This window comes from Cervus elaphus, chromosome 11, assembly GCF_910594005.1.
Source record: "Cervus elaphus chromosome 11, mCerEla1.1, whole genome shotgun sequence".
Classification (NCBI taxonomy): domain Eukaryota; kingdom Metazoa; phylum Chordata; class Mammalia; order Artiodactyla; family Cervidae; genus Cervus; species Cervus elaphus.
Window position 1 is genome coordinate 87,572,631 of NC_057825.1, and position 24,625 is coordinate 87,597,255.

A 24,625-nucleotide genomic window follows, 5' to 3' on the forward strand; every position below is an offset into this window, starting at 1 on the left:
AATAGTAGATAGTTATTAATACTAGCATACTAAATAATTATTCAAAATAGAAGTAACAATATTTTATACAGAGAAAGACCTTTACCATTCAGTGCTTTGCAATTAATCTTTATCATCAATCTGTTACAAAGCAATATAGGAATTCTTTTTATTTTCCAAAGATTAATTATGTTCAGCAATTTCCAAATACAGTATCAGAATCACCTTTGGAGCTTTTTAAAAAAAAAAAAAAAATTTCCTCAGGCCTAGGGGATCTAAATCTCCAAGATTTGAATCTAGGATTTTTGTTTCTTTTCTTTGTAAAATTCTTTAGATGGTTCTGATTCACAACCCTGGTTAAAAATTCATCATGGTTTTTAAAAACCCACTAGACAACTCACTGAACACAGCTAGGGCTTGAATCCAAGAATTCTGACTCATATCTCTCCCTTCCCCTCTCTGAACTGATTTTGAAACTAATTGAGAGACTGATGCTAGACTCAGACAGATGGAAATAAAAATCTCAATTTTATTATTTTGATGTGTCATCACATTTGGGCCTCCTGATATGTCTCCCGAATTTTAGCTCTTGGACAAGAAGATTTTAGAACTACAGAGCAGATCCATTCTTCAACATAGAATTACCATCCCTTTAGGAAGAGGAGTGCTATCTCTCAGACAAGCCTGGGCCTTGACTTTTTGTGTCTCCATTGAGAGTAGGGGTGGGAAGAGAATGCACCCTCTCTTTTGGCAGAAAAGTAAGAAGGGGGAAGGGGGGAGAGGCAGAAGGAGGGCTGAACTTGTCTAGTTCCTTAAGTCATCACTACACTGAAATAAATGCGGAGTGCCGAGATACTAAATTATTCCTCCTATTCTTTTCCTTCTGAGCATGTGGAACAGAAATTCTCTTTCTTCTAAGGAAAACTAAGGACGGGCAAATCAGCCAGCGTTCCTTCCAACAGCTCCTATAGCTGACACCATTTTCCCCGTCAGTATCTCCCTAAAAACCAACCAAGAGGGGCCTTTGCCCTGGCCTTTCACTTTGATGGGCCCTTCTCTGTCGCTCCGACAGACACCCCTCACTCATGGGACCAAGGAGACATGCCCATCTAGAGCCTGTACTACCCCCACCTTCTAGGCCACGCTCAGATACCTGAGATCCCAAAGTCTCCTGCCTAGATGCACAAAGCCTGCATCACAGGGCTGTGCAGACCTCTTGTCCAGGCCCATATTCCTAAGAGTAGAGTGGCCTCTGGTCTGTGCACCCCTAGGTCTGTGTAGATCGCAACAAACTGTGGAAAATTCTTAAAGAGATGGGAATAAGACCACTTAACCTGCTTCCTGAGAAACCTGTATGCAGGTCAAGAAGCAATAGTTCGAACTGGACGTGGAACAGCAGACTGGTTCAAAACTGGGAAAGGAGTACATCAAGGCTGTATATTGCTATTTGCTTATATATTTGCTTATTTAACTTATACACAGAGTACATCACATGAAATGCTGGGCTGGATGAATCACAAGGTGGAATCAAGATTGTAGGAGAAATATCAACAACCTCAGATACGCAGATGATACCACTCTAACGGCAGAAAGTGAAGAGAAACTAAAGAGCCTCTTGATGAAGGTGAAAGAGGAGAGTGAAAAAGCTGGTTGAAAACTCAACATTCAAAAGACTAAGATAATGGCATCCAGCCCCATCATTTCATGGCAAATAGATGGGGGCAAAGTGGAAATGGTGTCAGATTTTATTTTCTTGGGCTCCAAAATTATCTCAGTGACTGTAGCCACGAAATTAAAAGACGCTTGCTCCTTGGAAGAAAAGTTATGACAAAACTAGACAGCGTTTTAAAAAGCAGAGACATCACTTTGCTGACAAAGGTCTGTATAGTCAAAGCTATGGTTTTTCCAGTAGTCATGTACAGATGTGAGAGGTGGACCATAAGGAAGACTGAGTGCTAAAGAACTGATACTTTCAAACTGTGGTGCTGGATAAGATTCTTGAGTCCCTTGGATGGCAAGGCAATCAAACCAGTCAATCCTAAAGAAAATCAACCTTCATTGGAAGAGCTGATGCTGAAGCTCCAATACTTTGGCCACCTGATGCACACAGTGACTCATCGGAAAAGACCCTTGCTGGAAAGACTGAGGGCAGAGGAGAATAGGACGACAGAGGATGAGATGGTTGGATGGCATCACCGACTCAAAGGACATGAGTTTGAGCAAACTCCAGGAGATAGTGACGGGAAGCCTGGCATGCTGCAGCAGTTCAGGCACTCGCAGAGTCAGACACAACTCAGCGACTGGACAACAGCAACTTCTGAAGAGCAGCACTGTAAGTGTTTGTGATAGACCTCAGAGCCCTGCTAGGGTGAGCACAGCTGTGCGCATGAGGGCCTCGCAGAGCAGGGGGCGCTGAGGGGGGGCCAGCTCTCCGGTGGACCACCCCCTTCTGGTCTGGAATTCTGAGGTTCTGAATATTCTGAGTTAAAATATACCCTGACATTGTAAGTCAACCAGTCTTCAATTTTTAAACATGCTCTTGCAGAATTAATATTGTTAAAACGACTATGCTACCTAAGGCAATTTACAGATTCAATACAACCCCTATCAAATTACCAGTGGCATTTTTCACAGAACTAGAACAAATCATTTTAATAATTCCATGGAAACATAAAATACCCCATATAGCCAAAACAATTGAGAAAGAAGAACAGGGCTGGAGGAATCACACTCCCTGACTTCAGACTATATTACAAAGCTATAGTCATCAAAACAGTATAATACTGACACAAAAAAATAGACACATAGATCAATGGAAGAGAACAGAAAGCCCAGAAATAAACCCACATGCTTATGGTCAATTAATCTATGACAGAGGAGGCAAGAATATACAATGGAGAAAAGACAGTCTCTTCAGTAAGTGGTGCTGGGAAAACTGGGCAGGTACATGTAAAAGAATGAACTCAGAACATTCTCTGTAACACTATATACAAAAATAAACTCATAATGGATTTAAGACCTAAATGGAAGACTGAATATTATAAAAGTACTAGAGGAATACATGTGCAAAACACTCTTTGACATAAACTGCAGCAATATTTTTTAAAATCCATCTCCTAAACCAAAGAAAACAAAAGCAAAAACAAACAAGAGGGACCTAATTAACCTTAAAAGCTGTTGCAAAGCAAACGAAAAAAAAAATCTACTGACTGGGAGAAGATATTTGCAAATGATATAACCAATAAAGGGTTAATATCCAACATATATAAACAGTTTATACATTAAAAATTTTTTTTACAATAGGCAAATTTATATAGTCATTTTTCCAAAGAGGACATGCAGATGGCCAGTAGCTCATCAGATGTTGAGCACATGAAAAATGCTCAGCATTGCTAATCATCAGGTAAATGCAAATCAAAACAAGATATCAACTTATACTTGTCAGAATGGCTATCATCAGAAAGAGCACAAATAACAAATGTTGGCAAGAATGTGAAGAGGGGACCCTTGCACACTGTTGGAGGAAATGTAAACTGGTGCAGCCATTGTAGAAAATTAGTATGGAGGTTCCTAAAAAAACTCAAAATAGAGCTACCATGTGACCCAGGAATTCCACTCCTGAGTACATACCTGAAAAAAACAAAAATTACTAATTCAAAAAGATACATTTCCCCCAGCACCACCATGTTCATAGCAGCATTACTTACAACCACCAAGGAATGAAACAACCTATGTGTCCATCAACAGATAAACGGATAAAGAAGGATGGTGTACAATGGGATACTACTCAGCCATAAAAAAGAATGAAATCTTGCCATATGTAGCAACATGAATGGATTTGGAGGGGATTATACTAAGTGAAATAAGTTAGAGAAAGACAAATATTGTATAATATCCACTTATATGTGGAATCTAAAAAATACAACAAATTAGTGAATGAAACAAAGAAGAAGGAGATTCACAGGTACAGAAACAAAGTAGTGGTTACCAGTAGGGAGGGTGAAGTGGAGAGGGGCAACGTACAGGGAGGGGGGACAAACGGTTACTATGGGATTATATGAAATCATGTGTTTGAAACACCTGAAAAATGTGAAGCACTATAGAATTTAAATAATCTGTTGTTCAACAAAAAAATTTTAATAATAAAAAAATTTTAAGTGTCCTCCCAAATCAGTATGAAGGAATAGTTGTCAACACCAAAAGACAAAACAAATTTTATTTAACAGTTTCTCAGCTTGATTTATAACTTTTAAGTAATTTAGATACATGGTATATGGGCCTCCATTTATACTTTGGCTTGAAGCTCCACCATGTCAAAGGCAGGCCTACTTTCATGTACTTAATTATAAAGCTTAACTATATTTCTTAAAAAGCCTATCTCTTTTTCTCTCTCAGATGTATATGTGCATAGTCATATAGGAAATAGTCTAGAAGAATAGGCAGGAAAATGCTAATATGGTTATCTCCTACAGGGGTGGGATTTGGGGTGATTTAATATTTTTCTTCTAGCTTATTTGTCTTTGTTAATTTTTGGACAAAGAACATGGAAGGAACATGTGTGTAACTTATTAAAGGGGGGAGGTGAACATAAATCAGGTGTGCCTACTCCCATGCCCCCACCAAATAGATAAACTTGTTTCTACTGGTTAGGAAGCCAGTTGGGGGACCCGCTGAGCATGTGAAGCATGCTCTAGTTCTGCTGCTGATACATATTTTTTTGTGAAAAAGAACCATGGGGGCATAAACAGGTTTTCTGGCCAGATGGTTGTAAAAATACCAAGACAGCTTTGACCAACCCTGGCACCAGACATCTTATACACCCAACTGATTTCAGTAAGTAGTGATGAAGGGCACACAGAAGACTGAAAAAAATTCTGCAGCATTATTTCTCAAGCTCCAGGTCATGACCCCAAGGGATTATGGACACTGGAGCCAAGTTGCTGGACGCCCCACCCAAGGACTCCATCAGCCCCTGGGACCCGAAAGACCATTCACAATGCCCCTTTCTCTTGACCGTAACAAGAACTAATTGTGCTCAGCTGCTCACAGAACACTGTGCACACATCAACTGATATGACCCCACAGCAGATCTGTCTGGTCTGTAGGCTGTTCACATTTTATAGCTGAGAATATAATAGAGGCCCAAAGAGGTTCAGATGCTCAGGTGTGGTCACAACTGGGAAGCTGGTGAAGTTGGGACTTAAATCTAGGTCTTTTCACCCCAAGGTCACCGTAGGGAGTCAATTCCCCATTTCACCATTGTGCTACCTATTCTCTACCTAGTCTACCTCCCTATTCTCCCTTGCCACTGTTTCTCTTTCCTTTTCCTAGCACCGGCCCAAGAAATCCTGATGATAAGAATTTAATTTTGTTTATCTTCCATTTCATAAAAACCTACCAGTCTTTCCTTCTGCCTTCCCCTATTTGCACCTGCAGCCCAGAAATGTGGAAAGTTTGCAATGATAATTGCTGAGAATCAACGACACTTTTGTATCATGGTCCAGCAGCACTAAACGTCATTAAGCTCCAAACTGGAGACCAGAAAGGGTTATAGCAATGCTTATTACCAAGTGGTTTCTAAGACACTCTTATTATTATTACTTTCAAAGCACTTCTATATGCATCTTCTTATCTTGCAATAACATCTCTGTCACATGGATCCCTGACAGGCTACAGAGAGGCCAAGGTCTTCCTCAAGTCCCACAGTAACAGTCTTCAAGATTCTCCGTTTGTGAGCAGCATTGTGTAATGTATGCCTATAGATGCTCACGTTCATTTGAACCCTCAGTCTGGAAAAAGCAATGCACGGGTCAGCTCCTTAACAACATTAACATGATTTACCTCCTCTCACCCCTTTCTGGCAACACTACCACAGAAAGATTCAAAAAGGGCTGATACTTACTGTTCAGAGGACCACTTTCATAATCTCAGCTTTCCACTTCACAGTCCTTGGCAGGGGTCCCTCTTCATAGATACAATGTCGGCACAGGGCCAAGAGATGGTGTGATTGATTCACAGGTCACTGCAGTTTATAAGAAGTCAGAATAATAGAAAGGAAAGCAGATCTGACATCACTGGCAAGGGAAAAATTTGAATGTTGTGCAAAGTGAACTAATTACAGCTAGCTCTGAATAGTGTGGGAGGAATGAAGACCTTGTTAGACAAAGCCAAACACGAAAAGGTCCACATAAAAAGTCTAACCACTCTCTAAGTCTGCAAATCTCCTCAAAATTGACATAAACTTGTTATTTATCCTAAAGTCAAGGGAAAAATATGATCTGCTCAAATGAACTCTTTATTAACCACTTTGTTGACCAAGGTGGAAGAGAAGGACCTTTATTATACTAAAGTAAGGAGAACATGCACACACAATTGGTTTCTAAATTGGCTTTGCTGTGAGCTGCATATCCTGCGTAAAAACTACCTCTTTGTCCACTGAGCTACTGCAATATAAAAAAAGAAAACGAAAAAATTTCAAGATAAGCTCAGCTTTTATAGTTCACTTGTTGAAAACCGAGTGCAGCTACAATTATTATTAGGCCTTGGTCTGTGAAAGACTCTCTAAGAGTTAAAAGCAAGCCAGCACTACCTTTACCCCATAAGGGATTACTCTTTTATTGGCATAGTCTTGGGATTAGTGGAAATGTCTATCTAATGAATGCAGCTACTATATTTGAGCACATGCCCGAATAAGCTGCCTGTTGATTGAAACCTATCTATTTATAAGCACTTCTGCATGTTGTGAAAAAATCCATCTGTACCACCACAGCATGGCGCCCACCGTCTGAATAAAGGCTCTTTGCCATTTCACTAGAGCCCGTTGAATGAACAGGCAGAAAGGAAGTGGGCTGCATCCACTTAGCAGGTTTTATTCCTCACTCTTGGCTAGTAAAGCAGAGTTACCTTATCTAAACAGCAATTTAGATGAATGGGGATGTTATACAAACAGAAGTGGGGGGAAAAAAAATACTTTTCACAAGAATCACCTAGGGTTTTAACCTAGGAGACTTATCATGATTTGGATAAATGGTCACAAATAGCCCAAACTAGCCAAACTTCTGCTTATGTCACAGTGTTTGAATGTAGTCTGGAAAGTAGGTAGATTTACTACACATACTCGATACCATTTCTTCTTTCCATTTCTGCTTTACATTTCTGTTATGTCAACAGAAACAAGTACAGCATGAAGAGAATAGCCTTGATACACAAATAAGTCAAAGCAAGCTTTTGATGTTTGGGGTCTTCATTACCGTACTGACGCTCCACTTGATGTAAGGCAAAGCTCTCCACCTCCACATGGGAACTTGTCCACTCTGGGATTCTGTAGTTCCGAATCTACTACTCTACTTCCCATCCCTCATCACACACCCAGTGGCTCTACACTCCAGACATACCAACTCTCCAAGCTTCCTCAGTTTTGGGTTTGGGTGTAAAGAAGAGATTTCTTATTCCACTGGGGTTTATTTAACTCTTCTCCAATTAGGGTCCCCATTTACTATGCTTCTCTCATGGCTCAGAATCTGGTAAAGAATCTGCCTGCAATACAGGAGGCCCAGATCAATCCCTGGGTTGGGAAGCTCCTCTGGAGAAGGAAATGGCAACCACTCCGATATTCTTGTCTAGAGAAGCCCATGGACGGAGGAGCCTGTTGGGCTACAGTTCATGAGGTCGAAAAGAATCAGACACAACTGAGTCACTAACACACATTTCACTTTACTATGCTGTCTTTTTGGAAAAAGGCTAACAAAAGATTTATTAAAATAAACACCAAATAACCCTAAATAATCTTAAGAGACCACAGGTAATCGTTAACTAAGACTTCACAGAATTTCTCTCCTTGAAAAACTTTATAAACAATGACAAGCAAACCTTCCAGGTATTGCACTGTTGGAAAGAGAAAACTGAAATCAGCTGACTACTGGAAGCCTTTTTCTGGCCTCAACATAGCAAGAGAATGCAGGATTTAGCAGTCTTTGAATTCCAGCTATTTCTCTTTCTAGAGTTTGTGACCTTTAGTTTCCTGGTGATATCGCAAACCTTGAGTACTTAAGTGAGACCTCAATAAGTATTATTCATACTGTGGGAACTCAATAAAGATCAGAGGATATCTATTATATTTTTTAGTTGACAAAACAAAAAAGTAATTCTGAAGACAAATGTATTAAGAATAAAAAACCAAAGCTGAAATTTATAATTTCATTTGGAAACAGCAAATATTTAAATCATAACAGCAATACAGAGCACCAAAGACCCTCTAGGAAGTGAAATATAGCTGTTTAAACAGATACTGTGTTACTGACTCTGCAGCTAGGTTAAAGTGCTATAAGTGATATTAAGAACTTGATAGGAAGTACTATTCTCACAACGCTTATTCTACAGATGGAAAAATCAAGTACCAGAGTGTTAAGTATCAAGGGTTAGGAGGTGGTAGAGACAAGCTTTTGTTAAAACCCAAGCTTTTCCTACTTTACCACAGTCACTCTCCCACCACCACATTTTCTTTAACTATGTTAAACATTCACTTAACATTCACTCACCTAGTAAGATTACTAAACAACTAATAGGTCTGTATCTTTAAAAGAAAGTACCTAATAGCTCTTTTGTGAAATGAGTCCAAGAAAAAAGAGGTGTAGGGCAGCTTCTGGAGATTTTGGTCCACTATAGCATCTGAGAACAGACTGGAAGAGAACAATCCTTTAGTGACTTGGTTAATGACAATTCTCAGTAACCAGTGCCAGTCTACCTTGAACCCAAAGAAAGCAAACTGAGAACTAAAAATTTGGAAATTCCTCTTCAACCTTCTACTCAGTTTCTGAAATCTTTACCCTTTTCAGTATTAGTCTTCTATTGGGATTCATAGCTAGACACTAATAAAAAGGTTTTAATCTTAAAATCTCATTCCTTCTATCCAACCATCCATCTATCCACTTAATCCTCAATGGCTTCCATAAAAGGCACAAGTGGGCATTTAATGTTAACCCATGTTACTGCATCATTTTATTGTTCTTTTTCATAGTTACTGTGTCTCCTGTAAGAGAAACTGCTTTGAGACATATATCAACAGTTTTGTTTTGTTTTTTAACACCAATATGATACTAGAAAAAAGAAGCACGTGATTAAGGAAAAGAAGCACTGCTAAGCATTTATAATCAAAATTCACTGACGAAAGTTTCTTAAAGTTTTTTTTAATGTTCAGAATCTGTATTTTTAAATTTCCAAAGGCAGCAGAAAGGCACAAAGCAGTAAGGAATAGAAATTATTCACATTTTATAAATAAGAACATGGAAAATAGCAAGGGTCAATGACTTATGCATAGGACCGAACATTCAGCAACCAAAGCCAGGACTACAAATTCCTTACTACGACTTTTGTAGTAAGATTATTAAATTCAGCTGCTGCCTTCAATATTTGTTTCCATAGACATTACTAAGAAAACATTTTACTTTGGCATTTTTGTAATATGGCACCATTTATAGCTGTCTTCACTCATCATAACCTTATTAAACAACCATATTTAAGGCTGGCAGTATACACAATGAGGGGGGTCAGTCTGGTTACTAGTGGCTAATGGTTGAGTCAAGATTTGAGTTATGTCATTTTTTCTCTCTCATTTTCCTGATTTAGAAGTTAAACCATACCCATACTCCTAATTTAGCCAAGTCTGTATCTTTCTGACCCAAATACAAAATCTCAAGAAGTGTAAAGGTTTCCATCATCGAATGTACTCTTTTATCACTTTTGGATAATATACCAGCCAATCTAATGATCCCACAAACTTGCAGTGTGTGATTTTTCTTTTTCCCTGTTTGGACTTTTTCCAGAGAATGATCTAATTCACTTTAGGCTGAGAGAGAATAAACTCCATGCTAAGAAGAAAACTACGTTTTCCCCCCTCTTTGTGCTGAAATACCTCAAGAATAATAAAAATAGTGAATTCAACTGTAATTAAGCCTAAACAAAGAGGAAAGAAACATTTTATTTAACGTATTTCACAAAGTTGAAGCATTTGGAAAAAATCACAAAAGCAAGGATGTTAGCCATATAAGAGAAATTTATTTAAAAAATCAATATCTTGAGTTTCAGAGACACAGATATAGAAGAAATTCTGGAAAGTGAAACACCTTTTCCAGAAACTGTTCCCAGGATGGTCAATACTGATTTCGAAATTGGTTGCTTAGGTCTTGAAGCTCTGTCACTAAGGTGTTCATAGCTGCTATTTCATCACCTAATTCCCTGGAAATTTCTCCACTTGCCGCGTCTGTAAAAAGTTGCTGCAGCACAAAGAACAAAGCAGAACTATCAAAACAATGACCATCTCTTTAAAAAAACATAGACACAGAGTACAGAATTAAAATTCCCTTTGTATAATAAAACCACAATATTATAGCAGCAATAGTTGTGTTTGTTCCATTCACCATCCTGGAAATGAACAAGCTGCAATAATGGATGAATCAAACATAAATGAGTTCTCCTCTTGGAAACAGTTATCTTGAATATTGATTGTATTATTCATTTGAATGTCTTAAGATGGTTTTTGGATAAATAGACATTATTCATTTAAGCAAAACAAATCTACTCGTTGTGTATACAAGCAAAACAAATACATTTTAGATTCAAGTTCATATAAATCATACTCTTTATGCTATTTGAAAATTAATTATGGCTTAGGACTCAGAGGCCACAACAATCATCAAGACTGGGTAAAAACAAAAAAGTCCAGCACAATAAAACAAAAGTGAGCTCCTTCTGCAAAAGGAATAGCTCTGGGGTGGGGGAATATTGCAGCATCCCTCAGTAACACCACCATGGCTGGCACATTTTGGAATGCCTTTCTAGGAACTGCCTGCTGAGTCAGTGCAGGCACCCAGGACAACTAGCTTCAGGATTTTATGACCACATTGTGTGTGTGTGTGTTTTAATCAGAAATGTAATTTACTCAGCTTACCATCTATCTTTTTCATCATACTTAAGATTGTTTACAAAAATCAAACTTATTAAAATACAACTGTTTGCCACCACCACCACCACAGATGACAGCAACCATTCTGACAGCTATTCTAAAAGGGAATCCTGAAGATGTTCTGAGTGAAGGCGTCATCACCATGATAAGCTTAGAATTTCTCACAGTGATTTATGGAGCATAGAGCTGTTTTGTAAAGCTTTGCCACATAACTGTGTAGTCACATCTTACACAGCATTTCACAACAGACTGACATACCAACCACTGTGATGTGATCAGTAGAAAAAACACCTCTGAGCAAAGTAACTTGGACTTAAGTGGCATATTTATTTTTACTAAGAATCACAGCACTTGCAATCATCACAAATCTGCCTCACTTTCCTATAAAGTAAGGAGGAAGCAGAGAGGAAACTGAGGCTTAGGAAGAAAGAATAATTTGCTGAGGGTCCCCTGGAGCGTAAGTGGTGTATCCGCTCTGCCTCCAGGCTCTCTGGTATCCTCACCAACTGCCCTCATGCCACCGACCCCCAACCCCCACCGCCCTGGCAGCAAATCTGGACAAGGATGGGGTGCTGAGGGTTGAGGAATTACCCTGTCCTGGCCGAACAAGAACTGGATGACTTTAGGTGAGTTTCTAGGTTCTATCTAGGAGTTTATTTCCATGACGTGCCAGGCCTGGCAGGAAAGGACCAGAGATTCGTGCAAACTGAGCCTATTATTTAACACAGTCATCCTCAGTCATTTTCACTTTTTAAAGTGTTCTGGAAAAGTGTTCTTTAGGAAGGCAATTCTTTTTAGCAAATCCAATTTGTTACAAAGTAGAAAAGTAAAAACGATTTACTACAAAATCAGGGGCTCCCAAATATTATATGCAAAAAGGTGCTTTCAAAGGAGGTGTTGGGAAGCAATTTTTCCCATTTTTGGATAATCCAGTTGAGATCTAATGAGAACAAACCTGTACACAGATGATGTTCTGAGGCCTCATTTTCAGTGTTTCGAATTCCATGATATAAATGGATTGGACAGTACAGGCAAGACTGTTTAAGTCAGGCTTCCCTGAGGCTCAGGGGAATAGAAGCCGCCCGCAAATGCAGGAGACACAGGTTCAATCCCTCGTCCAGGAGGACCCCACATGCCGCAGAGCAACTAAGCCGATGCACTACAGCTGCTGAGCCTGTGCTCCAGAGCCCGGGAACCGCAACTCCTGTAGCCCACGGGCCCTGGGGCCCACGCTTCACAACAAGAAAAGCCACTGCAGTAAGAAGCTTGAGCAGTGCAATTAGAGAGTGGCCCCCTACCCATTGCAACCAGAGGAAAGCGTGTGCATCAATGAAGACCCAGCGTGGCCAAAAGTAAATAAGTAAAATTACATTACAAAAAGACTATTTAAGTCATATATAAGTGTAGGTTTATGTAAAATTAATAAATTATAAGCTTTGCACAGAGAAAGAGAAACCTGTGAAGTACATCCTGAAGAAATAAACAATCATGGGTAAGTTGATGACCTCACCGAAGCTAGGAAACTGAGCTCTCTATTTGGGAATAAGAGTCATGAAAAAAGTTTGCTACCTTGACCTTCTTTAAGAGAGCTCCTGGAGCTTTCTGAGAGACACATAATCTGAAGCTGTGCTGTCAAGCTGGGAGAAAATACAGTTCCCCCAGATTATAGAAACCTGGTTCCAGCAGCACAGTTAGGAAAGTGAGTTAATAATCTACAAAGAGGCAAAAATGATGCTCTGATATGAAAAGATCAAGCAATTAATGAAATGCACCCTCTGGAAAGGTCTTTACCTGTGTCCAGAAGTGACCTTCACATGCCATGAATTTGGCTCTCAGAAGTGAGTTAAAATTAGCTGCAACCCAAGATTAAAAAGGGAAGGCAAACAAAGATTAGAAAAGAAAGTGCTAATTTGTACTAGAAGTTGGATTACTTCAAATTTTGTTCCCAAGGGTATACTCCAAATCTAGTTACATGTTAGAACTACCTGGGAAACTGAATACAGATTTCCCAGGCTCTGTTCCAGACCTGATCTGTCACAGGTAGAGATGTGGAGTCCATTCTACTCAAGAGCTCCCTCGATGACTCTCAGCTGTCCCCCTCCTAGCACTAGTTCACAGGGTGCTATTTGTAAACTGATAGCATATGGTTTAGTTGTCAAACCTGAGTTTGACATTTACTCTAACATTTTTGTCAAATCCATACATCACCTACTTAATATCTGTCTCTAAATCAATTTTTTTAAATAAAAGTATTTTTTAAGGAAAACATTAGAATACTGTAAATAGAAAATAAGCAATAGTATTCATGAAATTATAGATTTGATTGCTACTTACACTTTTTCTAATATGCACTGAAATAAATATATATTAAAATAACAACATTTACCCAAGTGCTACTAGTAGTATATATGCCACATTTTGGGAAAAAGTGATGTAAGTAGAAGAGCACTGTTTAATTTAAAGAAAGCATCAAGAGCTGGATTATAAATATTAATTTCAAAGATTCCTAAGTTACCCATGAGTAGGGTGGTTTATTCACTAGGTTAATGATCTCCTCACCAGCACAAACACCTGGGGCTAATACTAAAATATAACGGGAGGGACTCCCCTGGTGGTACAGTGGATAAGAATCTGCCTGCTAATACAGAGGACACAGGTTCAAACCCTGGTCCGGGAAAACTCCCCTTGCCTCAGGGCAACGAACCCTGAGCTTGTGCTCTAGAGCCTGGGAGCCGCAACCAGTGAAGCCCGCGCACCTAGAATCCATGCTCCAGAACAAGGGAAGACACTGTAATGAGCAGCCAGCACACCACAACAAAGAACAGCCCCCACTCGCTGCAAGCAGAGAAAGCCCATGCCAAGTAACGCAGACCCAGCACAGCCAAAAATAAAATAAATAAACAAAATGTAAAAATAAAATAAAATGTGGGCCTAAAGTTATCCCTCATGTAAAGAACAGTTAAGAGCAGCTGGCTGACACCAAACCTTTTTATTTTCCTGTGATAATTCTAAACAATTCACATTTCACCCTCACCTTTGCTTTAGATAATAAGCCCCGTAAATTGAGTCGAACTGAAGACAGCACTTGTATAGCCTCCTGGGGACTGGATTTGTTTTTACTGCATTTAACAGCCACTGGAAGATAAATACACGGAAAACATCCATTAAAAATTGATAATGATAATTTAAAGGCACAAAATCCAATTATTTCATTGGTATTTTATAGTAACAGACTTTAGAAATGCTTCTACATGGGAAGTTTTTATTTTGGTAAAAGGAAAATAAGTTATGTGCATAATTTCCCCTTTTATCCCTTAAAAAGGATCATTTATTGCTCAAAGGAGACTTTTGAGGAAAATGAGTATTTTTTGGTGAGTTACAGATTGTTGGGAATAGACTCTGAAAAAACAAAGAAGCACAGATTATTGAAATTAGGCAGACACAAGATGTCCACAGAGAACAAAAACAGACACAGCTCATCTTAACATGGCTTCCCAAAGTACTGAGTCCCTAGTGGGGACTCACAATTGCCAATGACACCAGCCCAAGGAAGTGACATGCCAGATATTCATAGCTCAATTCTCAGTGTATTTGCATATTTGGGGCTTGTATCACCACTCTGGAAGAAGCGATGTCAACAACCCAGGTGCCTGCATTTAGGGAAGGTGAGCATGACCAGGCTCTCCAGTCGCTGAGTCACGCCTGGTAATCATTAGCACCGAGCAGGGGAGAAGACAGTCACTCATTCCAACAACTCTGCCTCCCGCATTCTGAGGAGCCCATTTTCCTTAAACTTGAAATTATGAACAGAGGCTATAACCCTTTCTAGCAGAAGGCCTGGCTATTAACACTTTGTAAGAACAAGTGAAGAGCTTTGTAAAAATTTAATGCTTCAGATTTCTCTTCCCTGGTGGCTCAGACGGTAAAGCGTCTGCCTGCAATGCGGGAGACCCGGGTTCGATCCCTGGGTTGGGAAGACCCCCTGGAGAAGGAAATGGCAATCCACTCCAGTACTCTTGCCTGGAAAATTCCATGGACTGAGGAGTCTGGTAGGCTACAGTCCATGGGGTCGCAAAGAGTCGGACACGACTGAGCAACTTCACTTCACTTCTTCAGATTTCTCCACTGACTCCTTGTTTCCGTTCCTGTAAATTATGCTCACTACAAACAGATCAATAACCAGAACCCATTTTAAAACTCCACGAAACAGTGCAGCAACTGAAGTCTCCTCCGTACCGTGTATCTTAGAACAGGGATAGACAATAGATTTCTTACTGTATGTAAACTAGCAGAGGTTGTGTGTGCCTGGTAAAATAGGTTTGTCATCATTAACACCTTCTATGGCATGAGCTATGTCTGGCATTCCTATTTCAAAATAAAAACAAGATTTTGAAAGGATGAATGGGAGTCAACAATGTCACACTTATTTTCAAAGGGCATAGGTTAACCTAGAGATATGGAGGATTATGATGTCTGTGACCCGTAATAGAGGAAGGTTGTAACTTGGGTTGTTTAGTACCTAGTAACATAACAAAAACAGCTGTGATTCTGTTTTCAATCCTTCATTGTCATTTTGAGAAAAACAAAATAGAGAGTAAAGAGACAAACACTCTATTTGAGGCCTTCCTCAATCCTATTTTCAAGAGGCATTAGAGACGGAGAGACAAAGAGAGAGAGAGAGAGAAATAACCTGCTGTTTCAAATCATCAGGAAATCCAAGACAGCTATGCTTCCTCCAGGCAGACTGTAGTTAAAATGCATAACTATGATTTTAAAAGTTCCTGGATGGCAAAGAAGGGATGAACTTTTGCCCACCCTTTCCCAGAAAACAGAACAACACAGACTGTAAATGAACACCCTCCAGACAGAACAATGGGTACATAATGACAACATTGTTACAGAAGGGTCTCCAACCCTATGTGGAAACCCTTACCAAGCTTTCTGGAGCACATGTCTATTCCTCAAAATAACAACCCGAAAAGGAATAAATCATATGGAGATTTTTTTTAAATGTCATATTTCCTTTTCCAGAATTGGGTGAGGTGGAGCACAGTGATCAGGAGAAAGATAAAAAAAAAGAGAACAGAAATAACAGAGAAACTCAGCTTATTCTTCCACGGAGCATGGCTACACCAGAGCAACACAGACAAGGTTAAGATTTATCTTTATAAATCTAAAATATCACTAGAAACGAAAGCTGAGCATCCACTCAGGTATGCTTAAAATGCCATAAGGAGCACAAACACATAATTCATTCAAGTCAAAGGGAAACTTAAAAGAAAAGACACTTGTTTTTCTCAAAGTATTTCTCAGAAGGAGAAAAAAGGGTACCAAAAATAGTTTGAAATCAATTTTAAGGTGCAAAATAAAGATTTTTTTCCTGGAGTACTTCTTTAACCTGCTTATTTATATTTGACAGGTTTAATACTACCACTTAGTGATTACAGAAACTATCTTGGCATTGACTGATACAGAACCTGCTGTTCACAGAAATGTTCAGGGTTGGCAAGTTGAAATAGCTCAGATAAGTTCTTCAAAATAAACTGCACCCTGCTCTGACTGTGTAGATAATACACCTTAGCATGGGTCCTCCAAAAGTAGTCCGGATCCACAAAGGCCAAAGGCCTTTGAACTTTTAAAGAATGAACTCCACCTGAGCCCACTACCCTGAGGCCAGCACAAGCTTTGTAAATTCCAGCCACCCCTGACCCTCCTTCCACTGGCCTGTCAGAAAGTACACTGAGTTTCAGCTACACAGAGTCTAACTTCTACCTTATCTGTCAAGGGGTGGGTGGCCCAGGAAATTAGATATTTATATCCTTTTGTCAATGACAAGTAGAATTATTAACTACTAAGCCCATTTCTCAACTGTTTGAACATTCTGTGACTTTTTTCAAAGCAAAGTTAAGCTTTATTCTTGCTCATTTTTTCCTTTTTAGTTTTGAGTCCCTTATCACCCAACTCAGATCCTCTACTATAGAAAGAATAGGGTGGGGGGTGAGGAGGTAAGGGATTAACATTTAAACCATGTGTAAGATACTATTAAGTGTTTCAATATGCTTTTACTTATTTTTCGTAACAACCATAGGTATTATTCCCATTTTCACGACAAGGGAACTAAGGGTCAGAGAAGGTAAGTAATGGTGACCCCAAGTCACCGAGTTAGCATGTGGTAGAGCTGGTCCTGGAGCTCAGAGCCCCTGAGTCCAAAGGTCTGCCCTTTATATTGCCCCTTGCTGCACCCTATTTGTGGCAATTAATAGTTGCAGAAGTTATAGGAGGACTTTAGGATAGATTCACAGTCCTTGTGATTCACTCCTTGACAGTGTGGCTTCATTATTTTATTTGAATTGCATGCCCAGGGCATCACATGCCTATGTTCAAACATAAATGTAAAAGTGTGTTATTGCCTGTAACTGTTGTTACTTTTCATTAATGTAAATAATTAAAAGCAGCCTTTATCTGGAGTATCTTTCCCTAATCGGCATATAATTTTCTAGGTAAGGTTACTTCTCCCCTCAAATACCACACATTAAAATACAGTGCTATGCACTCCAGTAATCTATGTACTCTTATTAATATTTTCATTTACAAAAGAAGAATATGAGTCAAGGAAAGTTCAGATTTTCTTACTACTACATCATCAACGCGGGAGGTTACTTCCGTGTGAAGACTAAACACAGTTGTAAAGGTATTTCCTATCCATCTGTCACTTATTCAAACACTATTTAAGCCTCTAGCCTAATTTTTCTCATTGTTCTAGGGTGCCTACTACATAATAGTTAATCTATAAATGCTTGCTGAATTAACTACAAAAATTCTAATACAATGAAGTAATCTGAAATTATCTGAAGTGGAATTTCGCTTTTGACTAATATGTTTTCCTATCAGTAGAAATACATTAAAATATACCATGGATATCAAACGTTACATCAAATACCATGTGCAAGTCCTAAGGCTCTTTGAACCACTTCCTTAAATGACGTAATATTTTTCTCCCAACAACTGGACTGTGTGTCACACTTGTATGCCTTAGAGAGATACTGGAACGCCTGAGGAAAGAAAAAGAACAGCATTCAGAACAAGCAGCAGAATTCACATTTCAAACTCTGCTTCCTGGAAGTCATATGGAACTAATTCCAGCTGAAAAGCCAGCCTCTGGGTTATGCAGCACAGTCTCAGCATTATTCTCATCAAAGAAGGGATACAGATGCACATCCAACAGCAACAAGCAGTTAAATCAAACGGGCAGGTCTGAATGGAGACACTTCCCTCCAAAAATTAAAAGGCTGGGTTTGCAAATCTATAAGAAGTATACACATTTCCCTGGCATTTGTAAACATCAGCTTAAGAGACCAGTTCAGAGAACAAGGTGTGAACTTGGTGAAAACTGTGGGATTACTGGCAGGTGGGTAACGACACAGATGCTTAAAACAACTCTCTTTTACAACCTCCCCACCCTTGAAGGAGAAATCACAGATCAGAGAATTCAGAGTATCCTTAATGCCGCATATGCAAGAGAGGACAGAATTCAAGAATGGAAGGACGGAAAGCAGGAGTGTGTGCACACATGCGTGTGAGTATGTATTCTCCAGGCAGACAAGGCTTTGCTGGAAGCCAGCTGGGTGGACACAAAGGGGGAGAGAACAGCTAAGAATCCCACAGATTAGCTGTACTGTGGCAAATTCCAAACTTATACAAGTACATTTGATTTGTTGTGGATGTTTTGAAAAGAACACAAAACATTTAGTATTCCAACCTTGGAAACTCTGGAGGCCCCTTTTACATTCTAAGATAAGAAGCTGAAGGCATAACTTGAACGTAACTGGTGTTCCACTGCACTTGCAAGAAAGGGGCAGGGCAACCTTTGTAAAACATTTATGTTTAGACTTTAAAAGCTCCTCTTCGATAGTCTTATCGAGCTCCTTTTTCTTTCTCCTTTTCATAGTCTCCAACTCAGATTTAAACACTCCTTTGTCCTTGTACCAACTACCTTAGTCTTCAGCAAGAAGCCTGCAGAAAGGGGTGTGGAGTAAATAACGAGAACCAGCTGTTCATGGCTTGCAAGGAAAGCAGGTTAAAGAGACCCTTTTTGGGAAACAGAGAACAATTATTTAAGAAAAACTCATGGAAAGAAAAAAGATGAATGTTTACACATCCGAGCCTGTCCAGAATTCAGGGTGCTTATGTTAAAAGACTCTGCATCACAACTGAAAATATGAGCATATTAATCTTATCTTTCAAATTATTAGTCTCCCTCCAACCATCCAAAAAGCAGATTCACCATGTCTGTGTTCAAACAGAAGGTAAGAGCCCCAGAGGACTGGGAAGGACTCACCTTTTCATCTTCATCAGGCTTGTCACTTTGCCCGTTCCCATACACTTGGGCATACAGCCTCCAGATTTCTCCATCATTCGCCACTCTTGAAGTCACTCTGCCAAATAACTCCTGTAGCTTTCCTCTGAGGCCAGTTGCAACATCGCCACTACGATCAGCCATCCCATCCATCACTGCCCTGACCAGGATTTTAAGGACCTTAAAAAAAGCACAGGAGAAGCTGGTAAGCTAGAAACAAGCAAACAATAACAAAAAAAGAAGGGCCACCCTCACCAACAATGGCGACAGTGAAAACCAAGTCAGGCCTGTAAGAGTGTCACTCCGCCACTTTTAAAGAGTGAAAAACAAGATGAGCCCATCCGGAACCACTGTCTGGCATCACAGACAGTGATTTGACCTCTCCCGGTGTCCCCTTTTCAGGCTCCTTGGAGGGCCCTGCTTCACAGGGCCCTAGGCTCCGCGCGCCTCTCTTCTCACTCTGGGGGTCCTCTCCGAATGATCTGACCCACGCCGGTAGCTGCAAACACACCGTGACCAAGTATCTACCCAACACTATGGGTGCAGTGCCAGCCCAACTGCCTTCTAGACAGAGCCCCCGGAATGTGCACCTCAATACCTACCAGATGCGTCCCATCAACATCTCACCCTCCATCATTCTAAAGGGAACCTAGATCCCAGATCCCTCTTCCTCCTGTACTCTCAGAGCCAGCACCCTGAGCACCAACCTAGATTCTCTTCTCTCCTGGTTGGGCCACATGTAACCGATTTAACTCAACACTCCTCAGTTCAGTTCAATCACATCTGATTCTTTGTGACTCCATGGACTGCAGCACGCCAGGCTTCCCTGTCCATCACCAACTCCCAGAGCTTGCTCAAATTCATGTCCATTGAGTCAGTGATGCCATCCATGAGTCCTAAATCTAGCTTCTTTTCCTTTATGTTGGCCTCACTATTTTCCACCCAGATCACAGCGATAACGCTCAGAATTAGAATTCTGCTTAAAGTGGTCCTGGCCCTTTCTCACTGTTGAATGATAAACTACCAATGCATTTGCCTCAGGCATGCAGGCTACCCAGAAAGTATCTCTTGTCCTTCCAACTACCCCAGTTCCACTCACCATCTGGCAACTTCTTGGCCATCTCACTTTCATTAGTCTTCACACACTCTACCCCAGATACTCTGAATGCTGACAGATGAACTAAGTGGGCGTAACCCACTGCAGGTTACACCGCTATGACAAGGCACAGCTATACGGGGCCGTGTATCTCAAGGGCTCCCTGGAAGCACAGAAAGTGCGTCCTCAATGACCCACCCTTGTGACAGGAGGCCAGCAAAGACACATGGATCTACCTGAAGAACCAGCTCAAGGAGAGCACCCTCAGACCTTGCTACTCGGTGTGGCCCCTGGACTGACGGCACTGGCACCACGCAGGAGCCTGCTGTAAATGCAGGATCCTGGATGAGATGCTGCTCCATCTCATTGAGATTCTGCATTTCTAACGCGCTCCCACGTGGTGGTGATGCTGACGGTCCACAGGCCACACACTCGTCTGAGTGGCAGGGTTCCATCTTTATCCTTACTCTGAACTCAAGGAGAGGACCGCGCCCATCAACTTGTGTCCCTGATGTCCAACATCGTGTCTGGCGCACAGTACTGATGCAATAAACGACTCCTGCCTGAAAGAAGGACTGCATGAACACACCTCTTTCAGAGAAGAGTTGCTAAGAAAAATGCAACTGACACCTTGCTCTGTCTCCCTGCAGAGCGTTCTGATCCAGACGTGAGATGCAGCCAAGGAGTCACGGCCCTTCTGGCCCGTGAACACTGTTAGGAATGTGAGCTCAGACTCATGGTCCTAATCACATCCAGGGATACAAGTGGACGGGAGAACACGCAATTGTACTTCTTTTTCTTTTGTGACAGACAAGGTGAATTATCTCTGCCCATAAATTCACATTATAATTCAACATGTACAGTTTTAAATTTGAAAGTAATGAAATTGATATTACAGCCCCACTCATGGTTTTAAGCCTGAAAGGCACAATGCAGGAGAAATGGTATGAATGTGCACTACCTGTTTCAAGTACATGTTCTATAAACATTTCAAGTATTAACATACTTCGAAAGAGATGGTCTAGTGAAACAGTTACTAAGCTGGACAAGTGGAGCATACTAAAGCAGTAAAATTTTTTACTTTTTCTGGGCTCTCACAGTTGGCCCGACATCCCATCTACTCACTTTAGCCATGATGAGTAGCCAAGGGGGAAGAGAAATCTTACTCTTCCTGCCAATTAAAATGGAGCTGTAGTGCTGGTGTTTGAGAGCGGAAAAGTTGGTAAAGAGAGTGTGTGTGTGTATTTGTGCGTGCATAAAGGGAACTGTAAACAGCAAGGAGGTACAGTGCCTCTGCTGGGGTCAGGGTGCAGACACCAGACACACCTCTGCCCAATTCACATGCAGATTCCATCAGGAGAGAGGTCCTGAAGAGAAGGCAAGACAACACCAAGTTTGTTTTTACACTCTCTGATGTTCCGTGATTAAACAGCTGGATCTGGCCCTGAGGAGAGAGTTCCATATGGAGGAATAGATAGCAGTCACACGTGGCCCTGGCAGACACTGCTTAAAGAGACTGTGTGGGGTAAGAATCACACCGAGGATGGAGTCTTAAAGGAAAACACCGTTTAAGAGGAGGAGAGATGAATAGAGGTCTGTGCACTAAGGAAGGATGGCAGCAAGTGATGTCATGGAAACCAGGGAAGGAGAAAGTAACAAGGAGAGTACATCCACAAAAGATCAGGACTGGAAGACTGTGGATTGGCAAGTTCGAGGGTGAGTGACCATCCAGAGCTAAAGCCAGAAAAGGGAGGGCAGGAGAGATGAGGATTTTAGACAAGAGGCTCACAGAGAATCACGTGAAAACCAACACAAGCATTCATGCCATTAAAAATGAAAAGCAAACAGTACCCCTCGATCACAGAATTCTGTAATATCCATTTTGAATATAATTGGCACAGACATACAATGCTAATAGAAAATATTCACGTAACCAAAATTTTAGTGTAAATATATTGGGAAGAAATGGAATAGAAATGCCAGTATAAGAGAATTAAGTCCTTATTTATTATAAAAATGAGGAGGTCAACTGATAATACCTAAAACTGGGTTAACAAAAATAGCCATATATAGTTATTATTATTATGAAATATGGAAATGTGCAAATGGCGAAAGAATCCTAGAGGGCTTCTCCCCTCTGGCAAGAAGTATTGGGGGGGGTGGTCAGCGGATCAGGAAACTGCTGCACTTTGCCGTTCGTCTTACACCACGACTTAACTTGTGAAAACTGTGTTATTTTAAAAATACAAAAATTTTATTTAAAAAGAGATAAAAAAAAAATATATTCAAAAACTGGCAAATAGGAAACAAAGAATGACAGCACATAAAAATATTCATTTTTAAAAGGGGACCGTGTGGGCTTTGGGATGCTGGCGATGTTCTAACTCACACCCTGGGTGTGGGTGGCTTACATAGGTGTGTTCCCTTCATGAAAACTCGTGTTTACTTACGATCTGTATACTTTTCTACATTTTCACTATTTGAATAAAAGTTAATTAAAAAGGTATTTCCTGCAATTAAGGAAGTCCCATAAACTGAAGGAAAAAAGTGAGTTATTAAAATACATTAACAAATGGAGCTAACATGTAATCTTAAAAAGTGTGATAAAATTTTTTTTAAAAAACAGTGTTATAATTTACCAGTTAATATCACCATTTTTCCTCTCTTTAACTGTTAAGTGAGAAAAATCACAGTCTAGTTATCCAGATTGACTACAAAAATAGTAACATATATTTAAACCTTCTTTAGAAAGTAGGTATTTTTAACTCAAAAAAACAAAAGATCTTGCACTAGGATTTCTTTGATAAAATGAATCACCAAAGACTATGATTTTTTCCTGGGCAGTCCATAAAGTTTACCTGCATTACAGTCCTTTGCATCAAAAGTGAAAAAAAAAAAAAAAAACAACTTTTTAAACAGATAAATGTTTTTATCTACTGTAAACTGGTAAAAATTTGATTACTGAACCCATCAGTTACAGTTAAAATGATAAATTACTAAGTATGTAGTAACAGGCTGAAGGGTAGAAACAGTTTAAGAATTTAGAGGTAATTCTTAGGGAAATAAATAGGATCTAAGATATGGGCACTTGGATGGGTTGCACATACAGAATAAGATGAGGACAAAGAAGTTTTAAGTCCAAAGTAATGGACATGCCATCTGCCTAAAACCAAGTGTTCAAGAACAGCTAGATCTAGAATAGAGAGAAAGACAGATATAGTCAGTTGCTGAAGTGCACCATGAACATGGGGAATGGCAGAGATTTTTGGAATCATGAGCTTTGATGAGGATAAAGAGAAGACAACAATGATAGTAGATAATGTTCATATATATAGTTCTTTTACATTGGAAAGATTTGTTCTTTTATGAAATATATATATGAATATTATCTACTATCACTGTTGTCTTCTCTTTATATATATATATTCACATATATACTATATATATATATGACCCTTCCTGTGAGCCAGGAGCTCTATGAACACAATCCTCTTAACAACTCTAGGGGGAAGGTGCTCTTGTTATTTGTATTCTGCAGATAAAGAAACTGGAGCACAGAGAAGTAAAGTAACTTGTCCAACGTCACACAGCTAAGGGAAGGCAGAGGTGGATTTGAAGCTGCAGCTCACGTTCCAGCTCTTGCTCTCAAGCACCTGCTGTATTAAGTTATAAAGGAGACTTCCTTATTCCTCTGCTATTCCTTCCTTTCTAATAAGTTCTTTTACATTGGAAAGATTTGCTCTTTTATGAAATATGCATGCCAATAACTTTGATCATTTCATTATCCTTTCTTTGCCAAATCTTGAATCAACCAAAACCAGACAGGTTTTTGTAGCTTTTTAACTTAAAAATATCTCCAAGACACTGGAGCTAATAAAAAATAAAGAGAGAAAATAAAATTCCCAAACACAAGCACTACTAATTTGCCATTAATTTCTCTCTAGTTTCTTTGCTCTGCATAAAATTTTTAATACTAATACTATGTAAACTATTTTATCTTTGTTTTTCACTTAACGCTATGTCATAGAATTTTTTCACGTTTTCACATATTCTTTAGACAGATCATTTTCATAGATTCAGTCTCCCACTGGGAGGCACGAATGGTAACGAATCCATCTGCCCGTGCAGGAGATGCAAGAGGCATGGATTCAGTCTCTGGGCTGGGAAGATCCCCTGCAGTAGGAAATGGCCACCCACTCCAGTATGCTGGCCTGGAAAATTCCATGGACAGAGG

The 24,625-nt window shown here is 39.9% G+C and overlaps 1 protein-coding gene across 1 annotated transcript in view; it reads right to left on the minus strand.

The window, feature by feature from the left end:
- Positions 1-10,010: 10,010 nt before the first annotated feature.
- Positions 10,011-24,625, minus strand: part of TTC27 (tetratricopeptide repeat domain 27) — a 162,266-nt gene continuing 147,651 nt past the window's right edge. The window contains exons 17-20 of the mRNA XM_043918283.1: positions 19,278-19,475; positions 17,880-17,991; positions 13,974-14,074; positions 10,011-10,250 (exon numbers count right to left, since the gene is read on the minus strand). Coding sequence (XP_043774218.1) covers positions 10,128-10,250; positions 13,974-14,074; positions 17,880-17,991; positions 19,278-19,475 — 534 coding nt within the window. The 3' untranslated portion in view covers positions 10,011-10,127. The remainder of the gene's footprint in view (positions 10,251-13,973; positions 14,075-17,879; positions 17,992-19,277; positions 19,476-24,625) is intronic.